We start from the raw sequence: 15,524 nt of genomic DNA on the forward strand, positions 1-15,524 counted from the left end.
GCGTTAAAACGGATGTTCCACATCGGACTCGGTAACATATAATTCCGATTTTCGGCGACCGTCACACTTCCGGTCCACCAAGTTCTTGCTAAAAAATTCTCTATAGACCACCAACGTCGTGGGTCAGACCCGACGCGGCGTTCACGACCATTAATTGGCAGTATCGATCAGACTTTCATCCTCGAATTCCTAAATAAACATCGATTATCCTACAACGGTCGCGGCTGGTTTGTTGGATAGATAAAGGATTTCCAGCCAAGCTGATTCCATGCAAACTTCTGGGCGACGTATGCGAACATAAAGCCGACTGTTTCTTCAAGGATAATCATCGACCCCACTCCCCCCCCCCCCTTGTCTTTCCTGGACGTCCTTCAATCGAACCGGTATACGATAACGCAAAGGACGATCAACGTGTGGACTCGATACTAGGACCTCGAAACGGCGACCAAATCACAGAACAAAGCGAATTTCCTCTCGCCCTTTCTTAATCCTTCCACCACCTGCACAGACAGCAGTACCATCGCCTTTCGGGATGGGGCTGAATTATCTGCTATTGTCAGTGCATCGCTCTGGTAGTGGTCAAATGTGTGGTCTCTGCCCTCTTTGGCGGTGGTGGAGGTGGCCTTCTTTTGTTCGCGATGGCATTTACGATATTGATGGTACGATTTTCGTCAGCGAATCTGACAGTTGGTTGCCGGGCTGGACTGGAAGCGTACTCAACTGGCGCGTGAGGGTCCGTTGTATAAACGTTCTCGTAAAGGTTGTCAGCTCCGTAATGTTCTTGGACCCAATTCGAAACATTTGTTTCCCTGTAGTCAGCCACGGCAGGCGGTGGATCGCGGAAACCAAGAACCTCATGAGGAGTAGTCGTCGAGTCAAGCTTACACTTTTGCGCCACCTGCCACTTCTTCCTCATCACTCTCTGGAGATCCTTTAAGAAATCACCAGGTGGAGCCTGATCGGACGCAGCAAGCTTTTTGGGTGACGTCAGCCTCGTACTGTCCGATCTTCTCGGTGGCATTGGTTTTCTTTGCGGTAGGGCAGGACTTCCTGGCTCTTGTTGCGGAGGTAGATTGAAGGTGATCTTCTTGCCGGTACCTGTTTTTGCCTTTGGTGACGTTGGCGGCTCTTGAATGGTTACCCTACGTTGAGGCTGAGGACTGGACGCCGCTTTTAATTCCGCTAGGTAAGGTGGAGCTGCGTAATGACTCGAGGTTTGCTTCATGGCACTTCGTCGCACTGTGTCCATATTTGGATTCGGCCTGATCGGTTGGACCGCGTTGTGCGGAAGGGAATGAGTCCCGTATATCGACTCCACTTTTGAGTTTTGCCTCGTCAGGCTCTGCGAGGTGCCATGCTGCGGCTGGGAACCGTACGCTGGGGGAGCAACGAATGGCGGGGGTGAAGCGAAGTTTGGAGAACTTGGGGCGTAGGTTGGTGTGCTTGCGTTGGATCCTGGGTAGGAACTGTGTGGCGAGGGCACCGAGTTTGACGTATTGTTCGCGTGGTGTGCATTCTGCGCGTTCAAGGTGTAATTTTGATTGTTCTGAACCGTCGTGTTGTTCTGTAACGAATTGTTCGCGTTCATGTACATCTGCTGGTTGTTCGATGGCCTCGACGGAGTGTGCGTTGGCGTGTTCTCAGGTGTCACGGAATTCGTAGGCGTTGATTGTTTAGGCCTTGCACGCCGGATTGTTCCGGTTTCGCCTACCAGAGGACTCGGTGGTGGCGGAAGGGATGCAAGACTTAACGATGAACCGGACAGTTCAGACGTATTGCACACTGGGAGTTCACCAGGTGCTGGAGGTGGTGGCAATGAGTCTAGCGACAGATTCGATCGGAACATTTCTGGTGGAGGTGGTGGAAGAGGTTCGTTATCCGACTCTCCTTCTTCGGCGACTCTTGATGGTGACGGCGGAGGAGGTAACGAAGTGATTGAATCCATCTGTGAAACATTATTCGATAAATTCGCTATTGTCTTGAAATACGAATCAATTAAAAAAAGTTAATGTAATTTTTAACACGTACCATGCATGATGGGATTGGGCTTGTTGGCGTTTTCGATTCCTGACTCTCGGTTCTGTTGTATCCCATGGGGCTGGCTCTTTCCCAGTCTTTTTAGTGTTCCAGATCCGTCTGAATCGGTGCCACTCCTTCTTCGGCTATGCCTTCTGGTCAACGTACCGGATCCTGAACTCGTAGGACTTGGACAGGAATCTGACTCATCTCGAACGGTCTCGCCTACCTCTTTCAACTGCCTCGTGATCGATGTGAGAGGGAGTTTCGGGTTCATCGAGGGTTTTCTTTTTATCGTTCCCGTTGGAAATTCGCCACACTCAAAAGCCACCTGTAGTACATAATAAATGAAATATTATATGCTGGTCTATCTTTCTTGCCACGAATGCAGATCAATCTCGTAATTTATTGTAACTACCTCACAACTGCTTGGCGCTCCGTCCGATAGGCATCCACTGGAACTCGAGCTGCTGGCTCTGCTTAACCTTCCATCGTTATTATAACTCTGTCGTTGTTCAGAATTGTAACTTTGCCTTTGACCATCATACTGTCTGGTGTTGGTATTCTCGACGCTGTGCCTCGAATTTTCCGTAAATTGCCGAGCATTATCGTTGCTGGTGTTGTACTGAGTCTGATTCTGAGGCGGTACGGCGATCGAGCTGACAGAACACGATCTCGCGTGCGCAAGCATATCGAGATCCTCTTGCGCCAGTTCGTCGACGAGAGTTCTGTAATTCTCCATTAACTGTCTGCCATATTTAGCTACTCTGATCCCAACCATCCACCGTTCCAAGGATGCGTTGTCCTCCGCGCAAAGGAACTTGATGTACTTAGTGGACTTTGGCTGTTGCAACCTGGGATGCTTCACGGCAAAGCAGAAATCCGTCGGCGCTTTATATTTCTTCTTCCAGCCAACGCCGTAGTAGATTTGATTCACGTCAAAAGTTGCCAGGCAAACTAGATCACGCGCGGTACGAGCCTTCTCCTTTGGCCAATAGTAGAGGCCAGACGCTCTTAGGATGAAGTGATACCTCTTCCAGCCTTTCTTGCTGTCTGACTTTAAATACAGTGGTCCCTCGACCTAAAAATTACAGAAATCGATATGTTAAGGAGCTGCTGTAATTTACAGGTCATAGAATGTTTAACTCTTGTGAAGAATTAATAGAAATGAATGTTTCATATTTGACGTATTAAATTCTTATTGTGACTCCAGTTATAATCTCAACTCAATAATCTTGCAACTTTTATGATTACAGAAAACTGTAATTGCAAATACCATGTGCGTGACATTACCAATCAAATTGATAGTAAAGGGAACTAGTTACCTCCGGAACGCCGACGTTGCTGCTGGAGAAAAATTCCTCCAGGAGAATGTTACGAGAGTGGTCATCATATTCTCCACTACTCCTATCGGATGGACCAAGGAGGAATCTTTCTGGATTAAGGAAGAGTTGGGTCTTATCTGGCCTTTCAACGAAAAGCAATTTGTTCTTCGAGTCTCTTGTCCAAAGTAAAAGATTTTCTACCAACAGCTCGTGATCCTCGTATACTCTCTCTATAAGATCAGATCGATGAGTTTCTATAACCCTATAATCGATAATTAATTTAATCCAGTATCGATATTATATTTACCCATGAAAAGATCAGGTAAATGCTCAACCACAGCCCACTTTGGATCCATTGGCACGTGGTTCTTGTCGGCGAGGAGCCTACACACGTGAGCTACAGTCATCCCCTCGTCAACGAGCAAACTTTTCCCACTGCCGTCCAATGTGAACGCTTTGATGAACAACTTCTGAACGCTGGCCTCGCGCATCTTCTCCAATGCCAGCCGAATTTTTTCTGCCTTGACTCTGCTTGCGGCGTCTAGTGAATTTAAGTAATTATACATACCACTCTATTTAGTATTACCCTACTTCACAAGAAATAAAAATACCAGGAGTAAACCGAAAAGAAAATTTTTCTGATATTTATGTTTCATCGTTAAATTGTATATTGCTCATCCGATTATTGTGAACTGATGTCTAACCTATTTACAAGCGTAAGTGTTTACCCTACATTTAGTAGAGAACAGTACACATTATGATTCTTTACACATCTGATATTTTCAATAGTTTGACTATTTATTAAAAATTCACCATGAATTTGATATTCTGTATTTTTATGTATTCTATTAAATTGGAAACGATTAAAAAAAGCTATCGGTTTCGAGGTAAAGAATAAAATTCTGTGTATCGTCGGTGGAACAGATATAGTGACTGTCTTGAGACGAGACCTACTCAAATGACCTGTTAAGCGATACTCTCGTTACGTACCAGCCACAGTTCAGGGGGCCGTGATTAATAGATTTCAGTTCATCTCATTCTCATTTTACCCTGGAATTTTATTTCAGAATATTTATAAATAAATATTTTTTTCTTTAAAGAATTATTTGACAATTATATGCATTTATATGCTAGTAGTCAAGACTAAATAACTAAAATACTGAAATTTAATAATTTTTTCATTCTATTTTACATTACAATGAGTTGCATAAAGCTTATTCAATTCCAGTTTTTGTAAATTAATTCAAATAAACATGAATTTGCATAAATATCTGCGGTCTGCTGGTCATTAGCATACTAAATGTTACAGATTCTACTCTTGGGACAGTATCGTCATAAGATGTATTTGTTCAGGTCTTTGCCATTAACAACGTAAGTATTTACGCGTTGATTTAAGCAATAATTAATTTTAATTATTACACTACTGCTAATGATATTTATAAAATGTTAAATGTTTTTCTTTAGAAATTCAATGTTTCTTCGTGTAATTTAACACGATCAGTGCGAGGTCAATATACATACAGTACCAGACAAATGAATTCGGACAAGGACATTTTTGTTGTATTTGTTGTTATGGTAATGTTACTGGAAAAAGTAACACGGAATTACTTACGTACCGTAAACTATAAAACAAGTTTCATTTGTATATAGCTAGACAAAAGTATTCGGACGTTTCATTCACAATCGTAAATTGTATTCTGAAACAAGAACTTCACGAGCACATTATAATTGTACCTTTATTGTATTCATTCTCGGATGGTACGAGGTAAAAATTCAGCGAAAATTTTAAAACAAAAGATCACAGACGGTTCAAATGGAGCGCAATCATCCCTAGTGTCTTCAATGTGAATATTCAACAAAATAAACAATTTGTTCGAGGAGGACATTTAGAAAATATATCGAGTGTGGGCGACCTAAGAAAACAACAATTACACAAGACAGACGTCGATTACTTAATGTAACGTCAGTAGTATTCTTAATTCAAATACTCAGGAAACGGTTTTTGTCCGAAAACATTTATCCGATACTTTATGTATCAAGAAGAAGTTACTTTTAAATGACGAAGTCGATATACATATACATATACCTAAAGTATATATAATTTTTTGATAAATTAATATTTTAAACATTATATATGCGATCGTTTTAACGTAAAACTAAGGGGAAAAAAATTGACAAAATTTACTTCACTACAGTTGGAATTGTAAGAATTTGTCTGCACTGAATTGCTAATGGCGGCGGTCATCGGTGACCAACATGGCAATTAACGTGTTGTCATAAGAACATGATTGTTTCGACTTATCCATAAATTGGTGAGGTTGCTGTGATTAGTATAAAAACATGCTTGTTTCAACTCACCCATAAGTTGATGAGGTTGTTGTTGGGGGGCTGTGTGCATAGCGGTCTGAGGCGGTTTGTGTCCGGAGCCGCTGCTACTCGCGGAACTCTCGCTGGACAACATCGACACCGTATCCGAGAACGCGCTGTCATTGTCAGGACTATCGGTTCGCAGTGCTGAAACAAATAGTTGACGCCGGTCAAAGAAAGCTGGCGACGTAAAAGCGAATTAATTACGCAGTTATGAGTTCGAACTCGCTGCTCCGAGTCTAGCTCTGATACTGATATCTAAAGTATACTACTGGCTAGAATACATGTCGCAGTGTTGATACAGAAACTAGTTAAATCAAGTTTTTACGGTGTTAAATTTATACACGTGAACACAGAATCAAATTTTCGATTAAAATACCCAGAGAACTCGAGCGTAACGCCTGGAATGATACAATTCATCCAATCACTGACCACGCAATGGATACAGTTTCGGCAACTTCTCCTCTATTTTTTAAGATTCCACTTGTTTCGGCTGAACTGAACGCTGTACTTTTTTTGTAAAGAAATTAATATTTAAAAACGAGCTTTAAAAAAAAAATTTTATATTAAAATTTTATTTTTTAAATTAAATTTTCGCACGAGTATCAACGGTTTGTTCAAAAGTACCTACTTAAACAGAATATGGTTATTATACTTCTGGGTTCATGGTTCCAAGTTTCTTAAAAATCTCCAAACACGATCTTATGATCTAGTTGTAACTTCTTGAGGGTATCAAGTGGGAAGACAGTTTTACTGCGATTCTATCATTACAGTGATTCCTTTTAACCTATGAACCTATATTTCTAATATCATTCTTTTATCCGAACACTTATATCTCCCTATTAGTTCAGATACGGAAGACTCTACTGTATTTAATTACAAAAATGAAATTTTCAAATAAATTATTCTCGAAACTTTGATGGTGAATCACGTATCTGCGGGGAAGGTATTATTTCAGAAGTCCTCTTGTGATGAGTACACTCTCGCTCAAAAGTTGTCAGAACACATCGAATTCGCAGTATTTACATACATTATATACAAACATTTACATGTTTCGGGGATATTAAAGTTCAATGCATAACGCTTATGCTACTATGAAATAAGAAAAATCGCCTTAAATGTGCACTTTTTACAATACATCACGTTTCCTTCATACGGACTAGGTGTCGTAATACGTACACTCACGAGCAAACTCAGCTTCCACTAGAGGAAAAAGTAACGTAGGGGTGTACATAAAAAAAAAGTAAAAATAAAAAGGGTCTCCTACCACTTGGTAAATTTATTCCAGGTACTAAAATAAATGTTAAATCGAATGTTAATTTGGCATACATTTCAGTAATTCCAAATACCAAGTGATAGGAGGCCTTTCTCTTACGCCACTTTTTCCCCTAGCGGAAGCCAAGTTTGCTCTTCGGTGTACCGTGAATTGGGGTGTTGACTCAGTCAGGATAATTTTGTCCCAGTCAGAAAATGATTTTTTCGATTTTGCAGCTCAACAAATTGTTAAACTAAGTAAATTATAAAAATACCTGCAAAATAGCCGCTTTGAACGGTAAAACTGGTACACATTAAAAAGAAAAAGGTAGCTCGCTATTGCTCGTAAGTCCGTAATGAGGACGCACTCTAAGGAGCTGCCACACGATCATGCTTATAACTGAGCTCCGATAAATTACCTCCTTCGTTCTTGCCGATATCGGTATTGTCGCCAGCAGTGATCCTGGTGCTATTAGGTCGACCCTGTCTCTGAGCATCGGGCGCAGGTGTAGAGGCGATGTCGCCGTCGCAACGGCGTTCGAGGGCGCATAGTTCTCCGAGGATGGCATCCAGATCGACATCTTGGGAATCTGCAAACAAAAAGAAGTAAACCGATATCAGTTATGCATGAAAAACACTGAACATAAAGGCGGAACAACTGTCAACTCGGTAAAAGTGAGACGCGTGTGGCGTGTCTCGAAGAGAAAGATGGCGTGGCGGCGGCGACGATTACGATCGCTGGAAGCTGTTAAGGGATCGACACGAATTATGAACGATACACGACGATAAAACCAGTTCTCCGTTAATTGTCCGTACCATTGTACCGGTCATCTGGGTAACCGCACGTCGACCGATCCGTCCCCGTTCGTTCCACGAACGTGAAACGAGGACTCGGATCGCGGACTCCGTGTACCTGACCTCGTGCAACTAACGCAAGCGAAAGTCCTTGAGTGACCAAGAAACGAACGCGTTTAATTGAAACCGCAGCTAATATTATTCGTCCGTGTGAACCGATGAAGGATTTATTTAATCGCTCGTGTTTGTGCTGCTTTCTCAAGTTCTAACGTTAGAATTACCAGCGTTTAATGTATGCTAAATTTAATTGTATAATATATTGATATTTATAATATATAGTACAGTAGGTGTAATAGAATATATTGAAATGTAAAATATATAATAAATTAAAAGTCAACATAAATTCCGTTTCTCGTTTTCCTTTATTTCCGTCGATTTCTGGCTGCAATGTTTTTCTAAGAACGGTCGCATACGAAATCGAACTGTACAAAACCCCGGCAACTCAAACGCAATTTTCCGCGTGCACTCGTACTGTGTAGCGTAATAATTATCGTGGATCGTTACCCGCACGTGATAATAACGACTTCGTTAGGATAATTAACCAAGTTAGCCTGTACCAGTCCAGGCAACGAGAAACCGATTTCTTCATCCAAACAAAATTATTCAAATAAATTGCATAACCGTTTCGATCCCTTCCACTCACATCGCACTTTGTCTTGTCGATTTAAATCTCCATCTGGTTTCACTTGTGCAGTTTAAAGATCAGTATATTATGTAGCAAGATTTTTAAGTTTTATGGTTTTATGTTATATGTATGTTCAATAAAGTATTCCTTCTCTGTTGGATTTTAAACAAAAATTGAAACATGACGAAGTCTCCTTAAATGCTCGTGGGTTCAGTATGTTCAAATGTTGGGTGCACCAAAGAATAATTCACTAATTTTTTCAGTAACTAGATAACACTGTTTAAATTTAAGGCATCTTCCTATTTCTTTTCTTTCTTTCTTTAACGGGCCAAGGCTCAAATACCATGGGCCAAGTATTTTATATAGGCCTTAATATTTTATAAACAATATATAAAATGTTAAGGGTACCTGAACGAACAGTCATTCTTATCCAAGTTTTTAAAATACACTGCCATACTTAAACTTAAAGTACCTTTTAGTCTTTAAAATACATTCTATTAACAAAATATTTACGATATGATTACAACTTTCATCCTCAGTTATACCTAACAAAGTTCAGTTTACTGATATTTGAAAAAAAAAACGAATTCGCATGTATGGAGAAATTTTACTTATTTACAGAGCGAAGCGTGCTCCAATATTTTAATCGGTAGTATACTCAAAAAAGTGGTGGGTGCGATATTAATCCGGAGTAACGTCGTTGCAGACTGCATTAAAGCCCCGCAAATTTTACTGAATTTAATTTAGCTGTATTATATTCATTCGTTTCATATGCACTTTCAACTATTTGGCTGATTACAAATAAGTTCACATTCATGGGGCGTCCTTTATGCGCAACTATTTGTGAATAATTCTTAGTACAATTGCTTCACAAAGACAGAAAATATGTTTGTCGAGGATCGCCCTCCTTTCATAATACGAATTACAATTACCAGAGACCGGTTAAGAATGAAATTCTTGTGATTCGCACGAAGGCGTGGGGCATTCCACCGCGAGTTCCGCGAGAGCAACAAAGGGCACGCGTGCAGGCTCTCAATACGGAGTCTTTACCACTTTGGCCTGAGTGTGCATGTAACACTTAGCTACATAATCCTAAATAAGCCGTATTTGTGCACTAACACGAACCAGCACCTCTTACCCGAGGTGATCAATTATTTGCGAATTAGTGTCAAGATCGTCTTTAATTTGGATCACGGAATTTCATCGAGGGAACCAAGTAAATAAGTAGGTATTATAGAGATTATGGCGTAATAATTGAAGTTACAGGAGTTACGTAATAGTTTGATGAACAACGAGTGACTCTCTATTGGAAAACGAAGCATAAACATTTTAATACAAACATTTTAATTCACCACAGAAACGCCCCTGAACTGCATTAAATGCTGCCCTAATGCAGTATTTGAACTGTTCATTTTTCAAATTTATTTTAAATATAAAAAGTTAAGCACCAATTGCTTTGACACATAAATTCGCAAAAAGATTCAAAAAGTGGAGTTATTCACTTTGGTCTGCAAATGGCTCATTTCTCAGTCAGAAAGTTTAAAAGTTACTTTCTAAATAAATGATTGGTTGAGCTTTTCAACGTCTTCTGTATAAAACCTCGTCCTTTTGTTATTAAAAACAAAGATCAACAAACCACTAATATATTGTATGAAACTAATACGCTACCAACAAAGAAACAGTAATAAAAAATGATCGTTTGAGTAAACCTGTTGGAGCAGCACTCTATCGAACGTTTGACTTATAATTGGTAATTAAACAAAAATCGACTTTCTTCCCGTGAAGATAGACGTTTATCGAAACATTCGTAAAAAAAAGTGACCAATGTGGATTTTCGTTAGCGCATAAGAGCAAAAAAAAATGGCGGTTAACAATCAGATTAACTGCTTGTGATAATTCACCTTAATAGACGAAGTATCTGTTTCTTTTGCTCTCGTAAATAAGTTAATAACAATGTATGTTTGTAAACGAATGAAGAAAATTTCTAGTTCGTTTACCTAGTTATGGGTTCACTGAAATGAGACTACGCCTGAAGACACTACCGAAGCATTATCATAGATAACGTTAGAGGCACGGTTGCCAGCAAGTTTCCTCACCTCGCATAAATACATTTTGCGGCGCTTCCGCTCCCATTGTTATCGTTCCTAACGCGTCAGTTTGGCGCGTTTCGCGAAACGTACCAGTGGCGTTTACGCGACGCAGTTGCCGTGTTCACGGTGTCGTTTTTCCGCGAGAAAACTCGAACCTGAACGGGCAGGAAACACGACGCCAGCCGTGAAACAAGAATTCGATTCACAAACTCAGCACTCGTTTCTTTGGTTTTCTACTCGTCGACGACGACGACGAGATTCGCGTGCACTGGCCGCGCTTGGTTGGACAATTCCGAAGGAGATACCGTCGCATTCCATGACGACGTCGTCATTCGTTCAGTAATCATTGACGCCGGCTATGAACCCTGACGGGGAAATGCTCTTTGCCCGAGCGGACAGGAAAGTCTTGAATAATCGGAGTGTCTGGGAGACTTTTAAAATGGTCTGTATCACGGAGCGATCCAAAAACATTACGTACACGTGAACGTAATGGGAGTTTTTGCGTTCAAATCTTTATCCAATCCCGAGTCATTAGTGTAATACTACTTAACCCCTTGCCCTATAACATCGAGTCAGACTCGTGTTGACGAATTGATAATCGAACAAAGAAGAATATTATTCGCTTTTCTTTGAGTAGAAATGAAGTACCACGTTGCTAGTACTAATATTTAACTGTTAAAGTAAAAGTACAGTTGCGATAAGTACAGAATTCCTCTCGTTTCTACAAAACTATCGATAACAATGTAATCATAGGGCAAGGGGTTAATGCCAGCTGTTTCTCCTATTTCAACCGATGTCCACTTTTGTTGCCTTTTAATGAAGTTATAATTTTAAGAGTAGATACGAAAGATACACGCAATTATCGAGATAATAAAATCTTCTAGGTGCTACGTGCTACCTATAGTAGCTTCCTGGGTGGTGACGGTTGAGGCCGATGCGCCGCTATAATAGCTCTTTTATATAAATTATATTAAGAGATACTGAATAATCACTAACGTTGTTCACTTTTGTTTTCTGGGCGAAACAATCGAGCAAATATCCCACCGTTGTTACCATAGCAACCAATAATAATAATAGGTGCATTATATCCGCAAAAAGTTCAAAGGTACTCGTGACTCAGACTATCGAACGGTGGAAGCATTGTTAGCTAACCCTTAATTACAGATGACTCTTCTCATAGATGAATGATTCGACAACGCTGCTTTGTAACACTTTTAATAACCAACTGAATGGTACTTTTCGTTACCGTTTTGGAAATAGTGTGCCACTTACTGTCAGTTGAAGGTACTCAAACGTTGATGCTTCTAAAATTTAAATTCGTCTATGAAACATAGTGGTTTGTAGGTAAGCATTAAAACATTAAACAAGTGCATAAAATTCTCACTCCTTTTTACACTCTGATTATTCTTACATCTAAGTAACTGTTCCTACTATAAAGGCCAAGTTTCTCTGCAAGTATGAATGTCCTGTATTTTCAACTCAGGTCTATAGACAACCACGTACCATATCAGATCACTTTTAGACCTCATCAGCCTCGCCTTTAGCGAACCCAAATAAACCCACCATTAACAACCGTCCCACTACAAGATGATCAGCGACCCTAAATCAAGATTACAGGAAAAAGGATACTCTATTCTAGAACCCAGTCACCAATCGCAGAACAGGAACATCTTCATACTTCACGTGTACGAACCACGGGCTGCCTACAGATAACCAAACCTCAGAAGATCGCTAATGGAAATTTACGATCGAACAAGTTATTCGATGAGTCGAGCCACCAAGTTTCGTCGCGAATGAAAATGAAACTGTGACGAGTGCGTACGGCCGCGTGCACATTCCACGTTCGAATCCGGCGAAATAACACGTTAAGCACTCGTCGTAACTCGCTAATACACCATAGATTACCGTTAGCCACGCGGCCACCGTTTTCATGGTGTCGGATAGAAGACGCCACGAGGAACGTCCAATTTGTATTCCCAGAGGGATTCACGGCTGACACAGAGCCACGTGAGTCAGTGTGTTCCGATGCCCAACCACGTTCGCTCGTGGCGTCGATCGTTTTCGACGATACGACACGTTTTTCTTGTCTCTAGCGCGTGGGTGAGCAGACTGCGAGGAAACTATGAAATTTTTAGAGGGTTCGGAACCAAAGACGTTGTCTATTGAATCCATAATACTGACTACGATGATTATTGACGTTCAGCCATCTTGTCCCCTGGGGTTGCAGTGACGAGATCCACTTCAAACGCTGTGTGGGGTATTACAATGGTTATAGTAACAATGATAATAAAACTTTATTGCATTTCTAACGTACAATTTAACAAAGTATGTATTAGAAAATTAGAAGAGGTTTTAACGAGAAGTAAAATAAAATGGACGTACAAAGTAGATTTCCGGGAATCAATTTTAGAGCAGTAAATAAATTTATTAACTCTGACTGTCTATATTCTGAACTGTTAAAATGTGAAGCGTATGTAGGTACATATTCATGATTCAGTAACGAATTCTAAATTGTCATAATGACAGATTGTAATACATATGAAATGATGACGATATGTTTCTTGTTCAAGAAATTTGAAAATCACTATCATAATATATCATTAAATGTTTCAATAACACGTTGAGCTATATTGGAGTTGAACTAATAAAATATATCTCTTGTATAAATCATTTAATTCCTTTAACAAGCAAACCACAAATATATTTATATCAATATTATAAATTTCAATTCCTGGTGCGAAAAAGTTGCTGAATAAGCATTTAATAAATAATAAGCAGAAATAATTCTTACCAGACACTTGCTTCAACTTAATAAAACGTATTTTAGTTTATGCATTTATAGTCTCATTTTCCAAAATAATAATATGTATAAATTATATTATAATAAAAGAATATTGAAAGTTTAAAAAAAATTTGATTTCGATCTATTATCTAGTTTTATACTTTAAATAATCTTGAACTACATAGTTTTATCCACAATTTCAACGTACTAATAGTTTTCGTTTATAAATGTGTAGTCGTATGTATATTATATATACATATATTATATGACAAATATTCTTGATATTCATGCTAGAAATATGCAAATAAACAGTGATTCATATTGTGTTGTATTATAGAAAACGTTGTGGGTAAATAACGAAACTGTACTAAATTATAATAACAAAAAAAAACCAATAAAATTTGCATAAAATAACAACTAAGTTTAATAATCCTAGTCACAAAACGTGTAACAATTAATATTAATTCTGAAGTGTATTTACTTGTGTAAGTAAATTATTTGTGACTCGACCAAATATTTAATCTTCATTCAGATATTTTTTAACATAGAATTATGTGAACTCCAGATTGAACTCGTATATCAATCGATATTCTGTATCAGCGACCTCACGATTACTCTTGCCCGCGCACCTGTAACCTTGAGAAAGAAATCGTTCCGAAACTTATCTATCGTATCGACTAAATTACATCGAACAACCTACAAACCTGTAGGGGAAAGGTGTCTAAAACGATCCCTTTAAGACGTAATTTATATAAAAAATACAAATGCTCCTTATTTAAATAAAAGTAAAGTAGTTTTTGTAAGATAGTCTATCTATCTTATCATTGGCTTAAATAAAATTTAGCTACCTGATCAATTATATTTTTTATTCACAATTCTTTGAAGACATACTTAAGGATCATTTGATAATGTATGTATATAAAATGATCCCCGGGGATCATTTTATACTTACTGATAGTAAGTACGACGAACATTAAAAAGAACTTCATTTATTACATTTTATTTAAATAAAAACAGCTTTGACGCGTTGTTTTTCTTTCATACTGACGTGGCATTCTTGTAACTAAAACAAAAAAACAATAATATGGCATATGGATAAAATGATTCCTGGGATCATTTTATCCTACTAGAGAGGGATCATATGACCCGAAACACCCAATTCATATTCAGTGGTTGAATATAACCTCAACTTATTACATGCGGTAATGAAACATTAATTAACTTATTATTGAATTGTGGTTAAATCCGCGCAAGAAGTAGCTGTCACATTAAACCCTTTATTACAAAAGTTACAGAACATTGAAAAAGACTTAATTTTAGATAAATTGCAGTAATTGTAAATTTTTCTTGTGGACAACACACAGAGCACTGATATTCACATGGCACTTCGAACAACGACTAGTGAAGTGCAGGAAGAACTATTGTAGAACGACATTACGATACAGCACCACTAATAGTCACAGGGCAGCCAGGAATCATTTTACCCCGAGGGATCGTTTTAGACACCTTTCCCCTATATGGTGTCACTGCACCGAATACTATGACTCATTACGCGATAACCAACACAACGTTCAATACACTAGACAGCAAAAAAAGAAAGAAAAGAGCACCGCAAAGTCCCCATTCAACATTCAATTAGATCGAATAGAAATCTCGTCGGGCTTGCAAATTATAAGAATAAACTGTCCCTCTTTCTTCCTGCTTTTCACCGCTGGCGAACCAACCCATGCGAATCCGCCGATTTATCGAAAGGAAAAGGAACGGGGCCGCAATGCCGGAGTCCAGCGTTGAACCTCGCCGATACTAACTAAGCGGAAACTCAATGCAACAATTCGTCCGGTCTCGACGAGATAATCACACGGCGATAACTCGCCCCGATGAAAGCTGTGCTAATGCCAGCCGATGCGTTGAAAATCATGCGGCGGACAAAATGACCGGCATAGAAAAACGGGGATGGAGGAGATACAAAAAGGGGAGCACAACGGCGTTATCGCGACGAAAGCGATCTCCCATCGGTGAATTCGTTCTCCTAGAACAACAACAGGGTGGGGGACCGCTTTCTATCTGGCTTTCTACCGAGTTATCGTACTGAGAGAACGCGTGGACGTATGACTTAACTCCAGTCGCGATTCATCTCGTGTAACAATCGACGACGTTAATTGTGAATCGCGACCGGGTCGACGTACCTTTGCTGGTCAGAAAACCGAGTA

General features: G+C 39.4%; 1 protein-coding gene across 1 annotated transcript in view; it reads right to left on the bottom strand.

Moving 5' to 3' along the window:
* Positions 1 to 230: 230 nt before the first annotated feature.
* LOC107190306 (amyloid beta A4 precursor protein-binding family B member 1-interacting protein-like) overlaps positions 231 to 15,524 on the bottom strand; it is a 125,393-nt gene continuing 110,099 nt past the window's right edge. The window contains 8 exon segments of the mRNA XM_015579097.1: positions 231 to 1,945; positions 2,029 to 2,112; positions 2,114 to 2,347; positions 2,435 to 3,097; positions 3,342 to 3,571; positions 3,649 to 3,882; positions 5,700 to 5,855; positions 7,382 to 7,552. Of these exon segments, the coding sequence (XP_015434583.1) occupies positions 557 to 1,945; positions 2,029 to 2,112; positions 2,114 to 2,347; positions 2,435 to 3,097; positions 3,342 to 3,571; positions 3,649 to 3,882; positions 5,700 to 5,855; positions 7,382 to 7,552 (3,161 nt within the window). The 3' untranslated portion in view covers positions 231 to 556.

Source organism: Dufourea novaeangliae, unplaced genomic scaffold (genome assembly GCF_001272555.1).
Source record: "Dufourea novaeangliae isolate 0120121106 unplaced genomic scaffold, ASM127255v1 scaffold177, whole genome shotgun sequence".
Taxonomy (NCBI): domain Eukaryota; kingdom Metazoa; phylum Arthropoda; class Insecta; order Hymenoptera; family Halictidae; genus Dufourea; species Dufourea novaeangliae.